Here is a 16,944-nt window from a genome sequence, read left to right as displayed (position 1 = left end):
TCCGTGCCCCAGATGCCTGCTGCCAGGGACCCAGCCCAGCTGCTCAGGCGACAGAGGAAACGAACTGCGGCTGTGCATGCGACGGTGGCAGGGTTCCCAGGCTGGTAGCTCAGAAGACACATTACATACAAATGTGCTCTATGGTGCAAAAATAAACCACAGGAAGTAGAAGTACCAGCTCTCAAACTGAATTTCTGTATGTAGATATACAGCCTTTCATTGGAAAGCAAAATAAGAAATTATTGTAGGGGAAAATCTCTAGATAAGAAATTTAGAAACTTCAAAACCTGGCTCTGACCCTCCCAAGCCATAGGGTAAGGGGCAAGGTCCCCTCTTTCCTTCCTGGCTTTAGTACCCGGATAAATGGCCTAATCTATCTGATGCATCACCAAATGGGATGGTGATGTCCAGGTGCTTTGATAAATTAAAACAGTTATCCAAATGTAAAGTGTGATTATTTTCCTGTTAATTAGCTGGATCCATTGACCTTTACAGCAAAACCCTAAGGAGAGGGTTCTCCCTCCACAACCTGAACGAGGTCAAATGGTATAAACAAATGGAACAAAGACAGGAAAGAAAAAGGAAACCCATCAAAATGTTATAAGTGGTTATTTGGGGTGGGTGGGGGTAGTAGGGAAGGATTATGGCTGTTTTTATTTTTTTTGTTTTCCAAATTTTTTACAATAAGCATATACTTTAAAAGTAAAAATAACAAAGAAAGCTGGTTTTTAAAAGGCTACTTCTCAAAGTGAAGGCTATACCTCTCTTTCTTAGTATGTAAGATTGAAAAACAGAGGAGCTAAGAAAAATGAAAAGAACAAAATATGCTCTGAAATAGGTAGCAATTTCTATAGTTACTACCACATTCTTTGGCTAGCAAGAGGATTAAATTAGAGGAAAAATATGATTCCTGCTTTACCTAGGTCTGTACGCACGGGTTAGAAATGGTGTGTCTCGGTATGTTGAACCGTCTGGAGCTATTTCATTCTCCAGCATACATGCATCACATTGGGCTGGGGCTTCGTTAATATTTATGTTATATTGCAAAATATGTGTCATTCAAGTGACATAGGAAGCTGCTTCTAAAAGCATCAATCAGGGTAGGAGTCGAGTCCTTTGATGTATTTGTTGCACATGTATGAAAAGGATCCTGAATTTTATTCCCTGGCCAACTTCCTAGATTTTTAAAGCAACTTCATACTCTTCAACTCACCTAGGACAGGCTGGGGAAGGATCAGAATCGACTGCTTGTCCGTTTTTTTATTTCATCCTACATTCCAATACATTGAGCTATTTTAAAATTGATTCTGTCATCCACGCTCCTCCATAAACAGGTGAGCTAAGTTTACACTCTGTGTCTTGACCCAAATCGTTTGTGTTGAGGAAGAAAATGCTGTAGCCAGGAAGGATGGCTCTCTTTGTGTACATCCACCTAGCAGTTGAACACTTGCCAAATGGCATCGTACAAGAGGGTAGAAACCAACCAGACTGATACTATCATCCTGCCTAGACCTTCGTAATTCGACAGGGTGCCATTGGAAGGCATTGCCTTCAGTGAAAGGAAGATGCAGCACCAGGTCATCCCCAGTGAAGGGTTTTGTTGGTACCCACTTTGCACAATATATGTTGAGTTCTGGAGACACAAAATAGAGATATTCCTGCAAGCAAGGAGTTTACAATCAGACAGGGGAGCCAGGAACTGTGCCTTTGTTGTCACCTAGAATTAAAAAATAGCATCCCATGTAGTCCAAGACGGAACTGCCTGCCCAACCCTTTCCTTTCAGCCTTCTTGTATTTCTTTGGTTTAGTTTTATCTAACCTGGCTGCTTGTACTTTCCATCCAGTCACTATGCAACATTTGACACGTGGCTTCTGCCTCACTCATTCTCCTGAAACCTGTCAACTGAAGAATGATGAGGTTCACAGATTTGGAAAGGAGAGCTTTATTTCTCATCAAGGGTTGCACCCTTCAGGCAGCCACCTTGCCGGCCTCGGGCAGAAGCTGAGGGCAAGTATTTCCAGGGAGGGGTAGAGGGAACAGGAATTTATGCTGAGTGCTGAGTGGGGTGTTTGAATATATGTATTTAACAAGCTATAGGAGGAGTCGTGAGTATTTATGAAGGAGAAACATGCGCATGTGCAATTGAGCTTCATATCACTTCATGGGTCTCATGTTTAAAAAATGGCAGCATTAGTATGATCCAAGGGTGGAGTTTTCGACCCTCTGAAGTCAAAATGTGAAGCAGAGGACACAAATGTCCCCTGTGCACAGCCTCCATAGACTAGTCAAAACTACTCCATGGTCGGTGGTCTCTTATCAGAGAGGAACGCTGGTCAGCTGTGCCAAAACCACGAAAGACGGGGCAGTCACGAGGCTGGTTGAAATCAGCAGTGGAGTCTTTCCAAAGGGCTGGTTTCAGTTTAACCCTCAGGGAAGAAAGCGTAATGGCAGTTAGTGCGGGAGGGGATATAACCAGGCGTGTCTGATCTCCCATCCCGTTACGGCTGGGATTTCAGCTTTTAAAGTTTCTCTGGGGTCCCCTTGGCCATGAGGGGGTCCATTCAGTTGGTTGGGGGGTTCTCAAACCATTGCCTCCAAAGTCCCCAGGAATCTCATGGTAGTAAAATCTGTGATTTTTCCACCCGAATGTTGGGTCTCCTTGACCCAAACTCTAGCATGGCTTCTGGCAGTTTCAGGCTAAGTCTCTAGGATGGTCCCCTGTAAAATGCCTGCCTGAGGAAGCTCATCACTGCCAGGAGTTTATTGTTCGTTCTAGCCAAATCCTGACAACAGGCAGATAGGCTCCTGAACCTCCTCTTAGAGCAGTTACTCTAGAAAGTTGCAATTGCAAATCCTTGCTCTGCCCCTTTGAGATGTAAATCTTCTAAACACCCAGAGCTGTCTTCCAAGGACCTGAGGAATGTAAACATCTGAGCATATAACTCTCCCTCTAGTCTAGAGCAAGGTGGGCACCTTGCTCTAACGTGCACCACAGATTTGCTTCTCCTCCAGATAAGCTCCAGTTAACAAACCCAGCCTAGTCACATGGACCAATCCCCCTGCCACCCCCCAGGGCTCTTTCCCCTAGCGCACCCCAGCCCGTAAAGAGTCTCCTGCCTTCTGTTCCTACCAAGTTGAGTCCAGTTCATGCCAGACCCTCTTCCCTATTGTCACCATTATTATTGAATAAAACCATCCCTACCATCTCGACTAGTATCCAGCTTTGTTTATCTTTGACAATGTTCTACACTTTAAATTTGTGGTGTCTGAAATCAAAATATTCAAAGTCATTGTTTGCAAAATAAACAGAACACCAGATGAAAGAGCTCAGTCAGCTGCTCCAGAAAATAAGATGGTGGTCTGGCTCATCTGCAGGCCCCTTCCAGGTCGAGTGTCCAAACACAACTTCCCTGGCTTTTCTCACTCTCTCCCCGATACCTTGAATACCTTCCTCTTCCACCACTCTGCTTCCATGACCTAAGACCCGTGAGAACCCCCAGAGGAGAGGCCTTCCTCCCTGCAACGCCAGTGGGGTTCACTGCCTGGTGGGCTCTCAGCTCTCCCCATTGACAAGCAAAGGCTCATCCAGTCACCCCTCTCTCACTCCAAGAGCCACGTGTAGACCTCCTCTGCAGACCTTAGACAATTTCCTTATACAAGAAATAGTCGCGTGAAGAATGATTAATCTGGTAAATACGAAACCAGCCCAAGGAACTTGTGTTTATCAAGAGTCATTTTTGTAATTAAAAAATTTTTGTTTTATAAACTATATTACTTTTGTAATCAGCAATGTAATAAAGACTTTATTTTTATAAATTCAGGAGCATGGAATGTAAACTTTAGTCCTGCTCTGGTCCAAATAACTTGCTATTTCAAAATGTGTGACTTTGAATTAATGAAAACTTTGAGACTCCCATTTAAGGTGGGCCAAAAAATCAAGGCAAAATCCTCTCAGTCATAAGCATAGCAGGGCTGGAAAGAGATACCTGTCTTCACTGGTGCTAGTAGGAGATTGGCATAAAGCCAGATAAAACTGCTTGGTTTTTCTCGTTTGAAGGATTCTGAAACATATTAGTTACTAAGGGAAGTTGGCAGGAGGGTTTTTAAACCATAAACAGTCAGTAAATGACTATTTCAAGTCATTATTTACAAAATAAGTAAACATTAGGTGGGAAGAACCAAGAATGGCCTTTTCCTGGAAAGAAAACAGTTTTAAAGACAAAGGTAATAGCAGGTGACCCTGCACAAGGACCAGAGAAAGTCAGACTGGGGACGGAGTGGGGGTGTGCCTCTGTCCCCAGGCAAAGATGGACTACCACTTTCTTCATGGAGGGTTTTTCTGTTAATAATTATACCGTCCCAGAGGCAGGACCAACTGGGAAAAGAAAGGCAGAAAGTATAAGGAAACTGGTGTCTGACAGAAAAAAAAGAAACAAAAAAAACTTAGAACTGAGATTTGTGAGTTAATTCTATAACCCAGAGCTTTCTGGACATCTGAGTGTCACAGTCACAATTCTTGTAAATCCTTTACCACGTGTATTATTATACACTTAATGTGTTTCTTTGAATTGTCCCTAAACTGACTCATTTAAAAAAAATTTAGTCTTGTCCTAAGGAATAATATCCATAAAAACCATGGTCTGATATGCATAATTAAAAATATAGATATAAATAAACACATGGGCTTTTTAAATATTCATTTGTGTACCCCCTAAAATTATCTCACGTATCTGTGAGGCAGTTCAAAGCAGATCTTTCTATAGCAGTGTTTCTCAAAGAGGAGTTCTTCAGCTGTGGGGTGGTTTTAAAATACAGTTGCTCCCGTGGACAGGCAGGGACTTTACCCTTCCTTTGCATCTGGGAGGGCTGGTGACCGCTTCAGCCAATGGGGTACAGGGGAAGTGACACTGTGTGAGTTTCCCTGAGGCCCCAGAGCCTCAGGTAAGAAGCCCCTCTCAGAGAGACCACGTAAAGGTGCTCCGGTCCCTGGCTGTGCCGAGCCCAGCCGTCCAGCCCTCCTCGCCAAGGTGGCGGAATGTGGAACCACATGGCGCATCAGGACCCATCAGAATCATACAATACAGAAGGATCGTGGCTGCTGGAATTCCTGATGTACAAAACTGTGAGGTATAAAAAAAATGTGGCCTTTTTAAACCATTGCATTTTGGTATCATTGGTTATGCCACAGTCGATAACTAAAACAGACTGTTTCAGAATCACCAATGGAGCTTGTCAAAACGCATATTCCTAGGCCTCAGGTGAGATTTAGGGAAACTGAAGTCATTGAGTAATGGGACCCAGGGATCTGAATTTTAACCTATTAATAGCTAGCTTCCTGGGTGTCTCTGGTAGACACTAGATTTGAGAGACATCGCTTTCGAGCTACTGACCCATTCATTCATTATTCGGTCTACCATCATCTATTGACCATTATTCTGAGTCTGGCCAGGTGCTGGGCAGCAGGCGTGGTTATAACCCAGAGACCGTGCCCCTGTCCCTGCCCTCAGGACACCAAGGACCAAGACAAGCACATGATAGTTAAATACTAGTTGAAGGAGGAGGCCCTGAGTCTTCTTTCCTGTAGGAAGCCGAGGGACAAATCCCAGTTCAGAATTGCTATCATCGGTTCAAGACCTCCCAACTTAGTCCAAGACATTAGCAACTGGTCCTGGCTGAGAAACTAGGTGAGAATTGAATTCACAGATATTTTGGGAAGAGCCATCTCAGCAGCACCTTGGTGTCTTTGGAAGAGGTCGGAGGTGGCTGCCTGAGGATTTCCATCACCTTTTATTATAAGGCCTCCATAGGCAAGGCAGAGATGACCTCAGCCCCATCCCAGATTTATTTGCTCTTAAAAATGACATTCATGTGTATTTTTTCCCCTAAGCAGAAAGTGATGATAGATAGCTCATGATAGAAAATGGGAAAACATAAAAAAAATATTTCAAACAACAAACAAAACTTCCCTCATGGGTCTAACCACAGTCTAGTAGAACGTTAAGAGGTTGCTTGAGTCGGGCACACCTGGGTTTGAATCCTGGCTTCATGTAACCTCTCCAGCCTTGGTTTTCTCATCTGCAATTACACTGCCCTGCTCACAAGGCTGTTGTGAGGATTAAGTAAGACTATATACATGTGTGTAGGTCAAAAAATAATTTTTGCTAATAGCCTAGCATTTCTTTCTAGTCTGTTTCTTTTGTATATACCAGTATTCATTCATCATTGTTTATTATATAGCATTTCCCCCTCGCTCCCCAGGCAGTCTGGATGTCCCTGTCCCCGTCAGAGGCAGGGCGATGCCCAGAAGAATCCTAGGTGAAAATGTGGCAGTGGAACAGAGGGAGGAGAGGGCAGAGAGGTGCCTGAATTTGGAAGACGAGCCCCAGGGCTCCTCCGTGGCACACCCATCTGCCTCAGAGGTGTAGGCAAAACCCAGAGCCCAGAGAGCCTGACAGCCTCCCTGCGGCTTCTCCATCTTGGTGTGTAGCTATGGCAACTGTTCTTTCAGATTTTCTGGGACAGTTCTACATGCCCTGCAGTCTTGTTGTAGCCTATATACTGTTGTATATAAAATAGCAAAACGTGAGTTCTATGCGACAGCAGCAAGAGCACTGTGTCAGATAGTGTCATACAGGAAGGGCTGTTCCATCTGTATTTCTGCCCTGGGAAGGAAATCAGTTTCCTTACTATCATGACACCCATCCAGATGTGGTTCCTTCTGCAACAGGGAGGAAGGTGGGCAGCGTTCTCCTTTGCCACAGATGAAGCACAAAGTCTCAGATGGTCAAGCATCCAGGCTTTGGATTAAAACAGACCCAGGATCAACTCCCTGCTCCACCAATTAATTATTAGCTGGGCAGAATGTTGAACGTCTCCCAGGCCCTCTCTTCTCATTTTTAGACGGGGATGATAATATCTATCTCATAGCATTATTGATAATTAAATGAAGTAATGTATGGAATGTGCCTACCAGAGTATCTGGCGCATAGCAGTATTCCAGTATTATGAAGACCTTCAATATTGGAGTGTTCAGAGCAGAGAGAAAACCACTGTACCAGCAAGTAGACAAACAGCTGCCACAACACAGAGATAAGAAATTGTCAGCAGGGCATGGTGAAGGCAGCGAGTCTCCTTAGCAATAACATTTGGTAAGGGCTCAGAACTGAAAGCGAACAAACGCACAACTGGAGACTGAATAGTTTGCAAGGGCCTGATGACAGTCCGACTTGAGGAAGCGCATCGCAGCCCAGACCTAGGGGGTCGCACGGAGAGGATCAGCCTGACCCAGGCAACACAAGAAGGTGGGAAATACAGATGGGACAAGAATGGGGATTATTTTCTAAACAGTATTTCTTCAATTATTTGTGGTATAGGACCAGTTTTCAAAAAATTTGTGGCAGACCTAAGCTTCTGTTTTTTAAAAGCCACAATAAAACTATCGTGGTGATGTCAAATTACAATTAATTTCTAAATGCTGACTTACAATTTCTGTACTTAACCTTGTCAGGAACCAGGGACAAGGAATAATGATTTCTGAGTGGCACTGGCTTAAGAGGTTTTGTTTGTTGATTTTGTTTTGTTTGTTTTTGTGTGTACTTTGTATTATTGTTGCTGTTTTATTTAGTTTGCTAGTTGCTTAATTGAGCAGGAATGGGAAATTTAAATCAGAGTTTTCCTTTGTATGGTGTACAGCCCATCATCCACGAACTTGCTTATATTGACTAAGAAATGCACGTGATCCTCATCCAACTGTGTGAGCTCAGACATTCCCACTCTGTCCTGGGGAAGCCCTGGAGAAGTGGCATAGGGCTGGTAGGGACAGTGTGGATGGAGAGGGCCCTGAATCTAGAAGTGGAGCCCCAGCACTTTCCCCAGAACACCCTTCTCCCTCTGAGGTTTAGGCAAAACCCTATATATTATAATAATATTATCGTAAATAATAATATATCATAAATATAATAATACTATTATTTCCCTCCAAAGGGCAGAAATATAGATGGAATAACACTCCCTATATAAGCCTATTAATCCTTTTATTGTCTTCTTAAAGTCTTAACATGAATCTTTCAAGAAGTTTATTATAAATAATTTTTCGAATTACATAGACCTAGAATGGGACAGCAGTCACCCGTCTTCCCTTAACCGTTATAAAATGTTGCCACAATTTATTTCTGCTTGGTGCTGCTGCATGTCCCGCTGTCTGGATGGCCTCAGCTTTGACCTCCAGCCCCCACCTCTCTCCAAGTGCCAACCTCAGATCCTAACTGTCAACTGGATATTTTCATTTGGATCTCCTGCCATCCTTCAAATGCAGCATGCCCGAAATAAACTTCAATTCCACTGCCCCATCCCTTCCCCCAAAGAGATACAAGTTCCTGAATCCCCATATCTGCCAAAAGTCCTGTTACCTTACTATGATCAATATGCTAGAGGGATATTTGACTCTCCTCTCTGCTTCATCTTTTATAGGTGAGCGAATGCCCGGTGTCCATCGTATTTCTCCTTTGCCTTCCTTCCTGGCGCCATAGGAACCAGACTGGGTTAAAGTCATCTCACACTCAGTCTATTGTTTCTTCTTCCTAAGGAGCTCCCCACCCCTCCCCACCCCATCACGCTGCCCTCCAAATCATTGTGTGTTCTAGATGAGTCTATTTAAATTATACCGTAATGTTATCGATGCTCTGCTAGCAAAAGCCCGCACCGGCTCCACACTCCCAGACAGTAAGATCCAACCTCCTCAACAGGCTTCTAAGACCTTCTAGAACGTGGTTGTTCCTACCAACTCAGCCACATTTGCAGCTGCTTCCCAACATAAACTCTCCACTCCAACCCTCCCGTCCTTCTAGCCTCCGAACCGCTTTTCTCAGGAGAACCCCAAGTCCTGCCTTCCAGGTACCTGCCCACCCATGGGTTAGGACTGGACACACTCCCAGCACCTCCTCAGCCGTCCACCTCTCCCCGCTCACTCCATGCCCTTTCTCTTCTTTGAACACTGGCAGATCTTGTCCACTTCACGTCTCGTCACAACTCACATTGTTAACTCTCTGTTTCGCGTAAGATACTAATGTCCAGGAACTTCCCTTTTATTCTTTGGTCCTCAGCCCCCTCCGTCACTGCTACCACTGCCACAAGGAACTGCAGTGTATATATGCTGCGCATATGAAAACAAACCAAAAAACACCTAATGAATCAGGGTCAATCAAGAAAAGAACACAGAGGGAGAGGAAGTCAAGGAAACGAAGTAGGAAAAGGAAGAGAAAATACTTCCATTTTTTCTTTCGAATACTGGGGTATGCTGTTTGCCCTTGCTATTTCTCAGATTTATAGACTATTGCAACTGAAAGAATCTTGAAAATCACTGGGTCTAATGATATGATACTGACTGTGAAGAGTTGTTAGAAATTAGCAACAACATACCTGACCCAGAAAAGACATCAAAAAGGATAAATATCATTGACCACCAGCATGTCACTTGACCTCTCTGTTCTTCAGTTTCCTCATTTTCAAAGTGTGAATAATATAACACTTACTTGAAGAGCTAAATGAGGTGATGTGTGTAAAGTACTTGGCCAGTGACTCAAACATGGTAAGTACTTAATGGTTGTTAGAGCGAAGGACCCTGCCTGTTTTGTAGCACAGGCTTGTGCTTTGAAAAACATATAAAGCAAAATTTCCCAAAGCCTGGTCACAACTATTTATGGGTTGTGAGATCAGTTTAATGGGATGTTGTCATGGTCTCAATGTTTGTGTCCCCCCAAAATTCTTATGTTGAAACCTAATCACCAGCATGATGGTATCAGAAGGTGGAGCTTTAGGGGGTGATTGGGTCATGGGGGCTCCACCTGGTTAATGAGATTAGTGCCCATATAGAAGAGGCCCCAGAGAGCTGCCTTCCCCTTCCACCACGTGAGGACACATAGCAGGCACCATCTATGAAAAACAGGCCCTCACCAAACACAGAATCTCTCAGCACCTTGATCTTGGACTTCCCAGCCTCCGGAACTGTGAACAATAAGTTTCTGTTGTTTATAAGCTACCCAGACTAAGACAGATTGTTATCTGATAGTCTGTTAGCCCGAACAGACTAAGACAGATGTTATAAGCATATCTACATCTGTACCTACTTTTGTTTCTATTTTGGGTCAATGTATAAAATGTATTTCTGCGAGTCACAGTCAAACAAGTTTGAAAGCCATTGGATTAAAATCCTCCACAAATAAAAATGAAATGGCACACCAAAACCATATGTGGGGTGTTAGGTGCTACTTTAAGAATAATTTCCTCTTCCATCTTCTCTGGACCTTAGTTTTCCACTGATGCCGTCTTGCTAATGTTGTCTGACTTTTTCTTGTAACTGATCATAACATAGCCCGCTGCTGCCACACTAATTCATACAGAGAAAATTCCCTCACAGGGAGGCCTAAATTCTCTGCGCCTGTGGTCAGGTCTAGTGTGCGTTTTTCTTCAACAGAACACTTGGAAACCTCGAGGAAAGAGGAAAGCTGATTTTGAATACTCCTTCAGCTGGCAACTTTGTCTTGCATTTTGCAGTGATTCTGTCACCCACATTGTAGCAGAGAACAACTCTGGTGCAGACGTTCTGGAGTGGCTTCAGGTACAGAAAATAAAAGCCAGCTCACAGCTGGAAGTCCTAGATGTCTCCTGGCTGATCGAATGCATGAGAGCAGGGAAACCAGTGGAGATGACGGGAAAACACCAGCTTGTTGTAAGTGTCGTGGCTGTGATTGTCATTGCCTGTTGACTGATGGTTAAGAATATGTGCTTAAAATCAACAGACCTGGGTTAAAGCCCAGGTTCTCTGCTTATTTCCCATGTGACCTTGAGCAAGTCACGTAGCTTTGCTGAGCTTCAGTTTCCTCCTCTATGATATAAGATAACAATAATGCTGACCTCATAAAGTGGTCATGGGGATGAGAATAACATTTATGTAAAGCACTTAACACCATGTGTGATATATAGTAGGCACTGAATGAATGGTAGCTATTTTTATGAACGTGTTTATGCACAAATATTCCAAAATATTTAAGCCTCGATGTTCTGGTAGCCAGATAAAGCAGAGATTCCCTAGTTTCTACTTTTTTTCTTACTATGATCATTCAGAATGAAAAAACTATATATGTATAAAATTAAGCCCTCAATTCCAAATCTTTGACCAATAGTGCTAGAGTCTTCGGGTAAAGGGCTTGGGCCATAACTACATAAGTTCGCAGAAAAGAAAAATTATATTTAATTTGGTGGTTCTTTTTCATGTTTTTTCCTGATTTCAAAATAATAAATGTTAATATTAGAAAATTCAATTATTAGAGATGTGTATAACATAAAATTTAAGTCTCCTATAATTTTATCCTCCTTCCAGAGACAACTGCTTCCAATTTTTTTCTTCATACATACCTGTTATTATTACCATTAATTGTTATTTAAAATGGATGCTTCTGCATTTGTTCAGGCAAGGAGCAACTATTCAGCTAGCCCCAACCCAGGCCCCCAGACGACTCCACCGCTTACTGTGCCAAAGATCTCCCAGTACGCGTGTCAGAGAAGAACCACTTTAAACAACTGTAACCACATATTCACGGTAATGGCACTTTACATCAATGCCCATGCAGCTACTTTCCATGGACCTGCAAATTAAATTACGATTTTTTCTGAAAATCTGGGAAAATTTTCCCCCTACCTACCCATCGCCTTAGTCTGATCTCTGGTTCTTCTTTCTGTTAAGAATAGGTCTCCTTCTTTCCTGGAAATGGACAAATACATTTGGGCTATATTCTTTAGAGATGGTAGAGTACTATTTATGGAGAGCTGTCATTAATGGGCGCTATACTTGTCAAAGGCAAACATTCTGAAAAAAACAAATGCTGTAATTAGTCTAAAACATAGCAAGAGCAAATTACATAGCAATAGCAATAATGCACCAGCAGCCTTTTCTGGGAAACCAAAAGATTGAGCAGACCCTTCTGATATTAACCAGTTTGGACAAGTCAGTTCCTCTCCGTGAGCCTCAGTTTTCTTATCCACTCAGTAAGAAGTTCCACACATCTTCTCTAAAGCTCCACCTAGCCCTGAAATTTGGGAATTGCATTTCAAATGGCCCTGAGTGCTCATAACTGCTTGGCTCCTAGCCTAGAGTCAGTGGTCAGCCGAAGATGACATGCAGTTGTATATCAAATACAAAGCTTCTCATTTCTAGATTTCCAGCCTCACGTGTGCGAGGAAGATCAGGAATTTGCAGCTACTGGGCACACTGAGCATGGGATCTCACAGTTGCTGCTGCTTCCTTCTCTGCTGGAAATGCAAACACACCCTACCTTAAATAACCCTGGCCTGGGTCTGTGTGCTCTGTGCTGGCACTCATTCATTCAAAAAGCCCACGTTAAGCGCTGGCTGTGTTTTATGTACGTGCTGAGAAATGGGGACACCCAGTGATCAAGGCAGAACCCTGGCCACAGGCTAGTGGGGAAGACAGCAAAGAGGGAAGGATCATATGGAGTCATGACTAGCAGGAAGCAGTGAGCACCAGATCATTTTTTGGTTAAATCACTCCTGAATATCCTACTGCAGTCAACTCCAAGTTTCCTTATAATGCACTCTGGTGCCTGTCTTTTCAATTCAACTCCACTTGATGCTACAAGGGAGGAGTGCAAAGGTACGGGGGACCCAATCTTGACCTTCAAGGAAACAGTTAAGCAGTTTTCCAATATTTAAAGGAGAGCAAGAGGTGTTTGCTGGTGACCGTTGGCTCAGCGGATTGGAAACAGAACTTTTGCTTATCTGGTTTTATCGTTCAGGATGCCTTTGAGATACTGGCGGAAAATTATGAGTTTAGAGAAAATGAAGGCTGCGCTGTGACATTTATGAGAGCAGCTTCTGTACTGAAATCTCTACCATTCACAATCATCACGATGAGGGACACGGAAGGAATTCCTTGCCTGGGGGACAAGGTGAAGTGTATCATAGAGGTAAGGGTGAGGTGGGATTTGACCCACTTCCCAATAAGTAGGGGCAGGGGCAGCTAACAGATTTTCTTGTCACCTCTCTCTGTCTCTCTCTCTCCTGTCTCTGTCTCTATGTGTGTGTGTGTGTGTATTTCTACCGAGACATATGTATTAATAGATACATGTAGAGGTAGATATACAAAGATAAATGCATGTTATGTATAACCCATACCCGAATATTATCACAGCTGGAGCTACATGGGGCCGGGTAGTGGAGACAGAAGAACTCTCCCATATTGTTATTAACACAGTGAAAGACTCAAGTGACCAAAAATCTTGACAGCAGGGGCATGGTCTGGTTTCAAACGCAGGCTGCATGGAGGACCGAAGTTTCACTCGGGGGATGTCACCTCCAGCACAGTGGTGGGGGTGACATGCAGTAGAGCTGATTCTGCCTCTCCACTTCTGTGTTTATTTATTGAATGATGTTTAAGGACTCCCCAGCAAGGCATGCTGGTCATGTGGTAGCAAATGTCAGTATAGTCAAGTGCAAGGAATATTATTCAAGGAAAATAATCCCAGCTCTACTTGGAAGAGGGTGGCTCTGAGCTAGACATCATAGGGCTTGAATGTGGATTGGCTTTTCAGTGGGTTCAAAATAACCTGCTCAATTGAAAGTTCTCTTATTTCAGGAAGTTCATATAAATTGAAGAGAAAATTATCACAAATATTTGGACATATATTTTTCTGTGAATATTTTGGTTTGGGATTCTGTAGATTTGGACCCTAATCATTCTAATCTTTGTTCCTGAGGATTGTAAAGGGGTCTTTGGATATGTGATGAGCTAGGATTTTCGGGATTACAGGGAAATGCCTTGCTTTCTCCAGATCGGCTAGGGAAACATCCTGCATGCACAGGTGTGCATTTCATGAGAAATCAAGTTACTAGATCTGCGAATTAGAGAGTCTTTTGACAGTGATTGTCCAGCATCATTAATTTAAAATATTTCTCAACTGTCCATGTAGGAAATTATTGAAGATGGAGAAAGTTCGGAAGTTAAAGCTGTGTTAAATGATGAACGCTATAAATCCTTCAAAGTAAGTGATTTTACATATATTTATTAAAAAATGTTTTTTCAGTTAATCTTATTTCTTGCTCTAATTGGTTGTATTAGTCAGCTTGGGCTGCCATAACAAAATACCACAGACTGGGTGACTCAAACAACAGAAGTTTATTTTATCACAATTCTAGAGGCTGAAAGTTCTAGATCAAGGCGCCAGCGTGGTTAGTGTCTGGTGAGGGCTCCTTTCTGGCTTGTAGATGGCTGCCCTTTTGCTGTGTCCTCGCATGGTGGAGAGAGAGAGAGAAAGCCATCTCTCTGGTGTCCCTTCTTATAAGGACACAAATCCCATCTTGATAGCTCCAACCTCATGACTTCATCTAAACCTAATTACCTCCCAAAGGCCCCACCTTAAATACCATCACGCTGGGGATTAGGGCTTCAACACATGAATTGGGACCAGGGAGCGGCACAATTCAGTCCATAGCAGTGGTCGAGGAACAAAATGCCTAAGTAAATATAGGTGCCCCAGCTTATTGCCATGCTATGGTAACATACAAATCATTAACACCTTACCTTCCAAGAGTCTGTCATGCATGGGTACAAATATCGTGGGGACACGAGGACCATGGGGACAGGGCAAACCTGCTCTTAAAAAGCAAACCTGTCTCTGGAAAGTTCCTCACTGCTCCTCATATACTTGAAAGCAGAGTTTGTTACTCCTTATTTTCCTTACATTAGGGCTGCAGGTAGAAGGGACTTCTGCCCGTTTCTTCGGTGCAGAAGTGATGCCCAGGCCTCAAGCGTGGCCGTGAGCAGGAGCCCAGCTTGGAGTGTAAACAGATCAGGGTTTACGGTTGGGCTCTGCCACTTAGCAGCTGTGAGATGGTGGAAAAACTACATGACCTACATGAGCATCCCTCTTCAAAATGTGAGGATAGGTGTGCAGGGCATGACTGTGTGCAGGAGACTCTTGGCAAAGGGACAGCCCCACTGGGATAACTTATCATGCAGGGACAGCACAGAGAATTGTCGATTGGACTATACCTAAGCCTACACAGTTGCCAGAACCTGCCGCTTACTTCTGTTTCATTCCATAATACCACGTCATGGAAGGACTCACCTGAAACAAAAATGCCTCTAAAATATTACCAACACCCATCTGCTTGTCGTATTGAGGAAAAACTGGGTTGGAGATTTGCTTATACTTTTTCTTATTGCCTGAGATCTTGAAATGATCATGACTTTGTTGTCATGGTGATTATTTTAGAGACTGACGGCACGCCTTTCCCTCCATTTTAGCTCTTTACTTCTGTATTTGGAGTAGGGTTGAAGACCTCTGAGAAATGGTTCAGGATGGGCTTCAGAACTCTGAGTAAAATAAGGTCGGATAAAAGCCTGACATTTACACGAATGCAGCGAGCAGGTAAATTGCGTCTCCTAAAAGTCGTTTTTGTTATAGGTCACTCAGACTGTGGTAGAGATCTAAGTCAGATACACTGCAACTCCATTCTGGGGGTGCTGGGATACTTTTTTGGCACCTATTGATGCTTGAATCCAAATCCTGGCTCCAGCACTTTATATGATCTTGAGCCAGTTAGTTAAAATCTTTGAGCTTTAGTTACCCCGTCTATAAAAGGGAGGTAACGTTGACACTTAGCTGGGGAATAAATCAGATGATGCAGACAAGGCCCTTAGCTCGTGTCTGGCACAGAGCAAAAGCACTCTTCATGGTTGCTGTTGTTGCTCCTTTACCCAGATGTCAAGTCAGGTTGCACTGCTGTTTTGGTTCTCCCTGACTCTTCTCCACTTTGGGTCCTGGCTGTCTCCCTGGGTAAGAGTTGTGGTCAAGGAGTCAAGGACAGAGGGACACATTGGTGTGGAGCTTCGGGGGGAGTCAAGAACACTTGAACAAACGAGAGTCATTGCCTGGCACAAATGTGAATGTGCTTTAGAAACCAGAGAGTGCCAGGAAAATGAAGGGAAATGGTGGAAGTCTAGACACAGGGTCGATCTACCCAACCAGGATGCCTTAGGCTGAGAAGAGAAGACTGTGGTGAGACGTGACAGCTGCCGTCTCCCATCTGAAAGCCCGGCAGGGCCTCCCAGAGGTTGAAGGTGGCTTGGTCACTTCCATTTATGGAGGGTCCCAGTAAATTTTTGAAACATGAAGAAATGTCAATACAGAGTCAAAAAACTGTGTGTTTTAAATGCTTACTTTTAACATGCAATAGGAATACGATACAATTGTGACTCAAAAGGGGGCCACAATCACAGTCCCCAGCACTGTGGCTTCTGGAGTTACAGAGAGTGATGAAGTCCTCAAAATTTGTACTGATGTGGAAGTAAGGGAATCTTCTATCAGAGGGGACCAGGAAAAGAAAAGAAAGTAAATGATTATCTTCTATTGAAATAATGATTAAAAAAAGAAAAAAAAAAGCAATGGTAGAGGAAGCAAATCAAATCTTGGTGGATTCTATCAATGATAGCATAGAAGACCCCTACTCATCTTTCATAAAGTTGCTAATCTCTGAAGGATTGCTAAGAAGCTTTATACGATGCCAAATAGGAAATAGGAGAAGATCCAGTATTTATATTCTGGGCTCCTGAAAGTGCACATTTGATAAGCACCATTTATGTCAGTTCTAGAGATGCCATTAAAAAGAAATTTCTGTAAGTATTAGACATAAGTAGCAAGCGAATGGTTTGGAATGATAGTAAAGACTCTCAATGCTTATTGAGACATTGGGAGGCCATGCAGTGTTTCGCAGAGATGAAACCCTTATCGAATGATGTCAAGGGCTCTCAGGATCTAAGGAGCTTCCATTTCCCCAGCTTTGTAAACTGGCTTCTTCCTCTTCCCATTGGGCTCTTCCAACCCAGTGAATGAAGCAGCCGCTATTTATTGAAGCAATCAGTGATTGCC

At 43.3% G+C, this 16,944-nt stretch overlaps 1 protein-coding gene across 2 annotated transcripts in view; it reads left to right on the top strand.

The window, feature by feature from the left end:
- Positions 1-16,944, top strand: part of DNTT (DNA nucleotidylexotransferase) — a 48,758-nt gene that overhangs the window by 5,738 nt on the left and 26,076 nt on the right. For both annotated transcript variants that reach the window (XM_012654468.1, XM_012654469.1), the window contains exons 2-6: positions 10,553-10,727; positions 11,469-11,597; positions 12,811-12,981; positions 13,984-14,055; positions 15,321-15,444. In XM_012654468.1, the coding sequence (XP_012509922.1) occupies positions 10,553-10,727; positions 11,469-11,597; positions 12,811-12,981; positions 13,984-14,055; positions 15,321-15,444 (671 nt within the window). The remainder of the gene's footprint in view (positions 1-10,552; positions 10,728-11,468; positions 11,598-12,810; positions 12,982-13,983; positions 14,056-15,320; positions 15,445-16,944) is intronic.

The sequence above is a fragment of the Propithecus coquereli genome, unplaced genomic scaffold (genome assembly GCF_000956105.1).
Source record: "Propithecus coquereli isolate 6110/MARCELLA unplaced genomic scaffold, Pcoq_1.0 Scaffold440, whole genome shotgun sequence".
Classification (NCBI taxonomy): domain Eukaryota; kingdom Metazoa; phylum Chordata; class Mammalia; order Primates; family Indriidae; genus Propithecus; species Propithecus coquereli.
The sequence above is the reverse complement of the archived record's forward strand: the minus strand, read 5'-3'. Positions and strand labels throughout refer to the sequence as shown.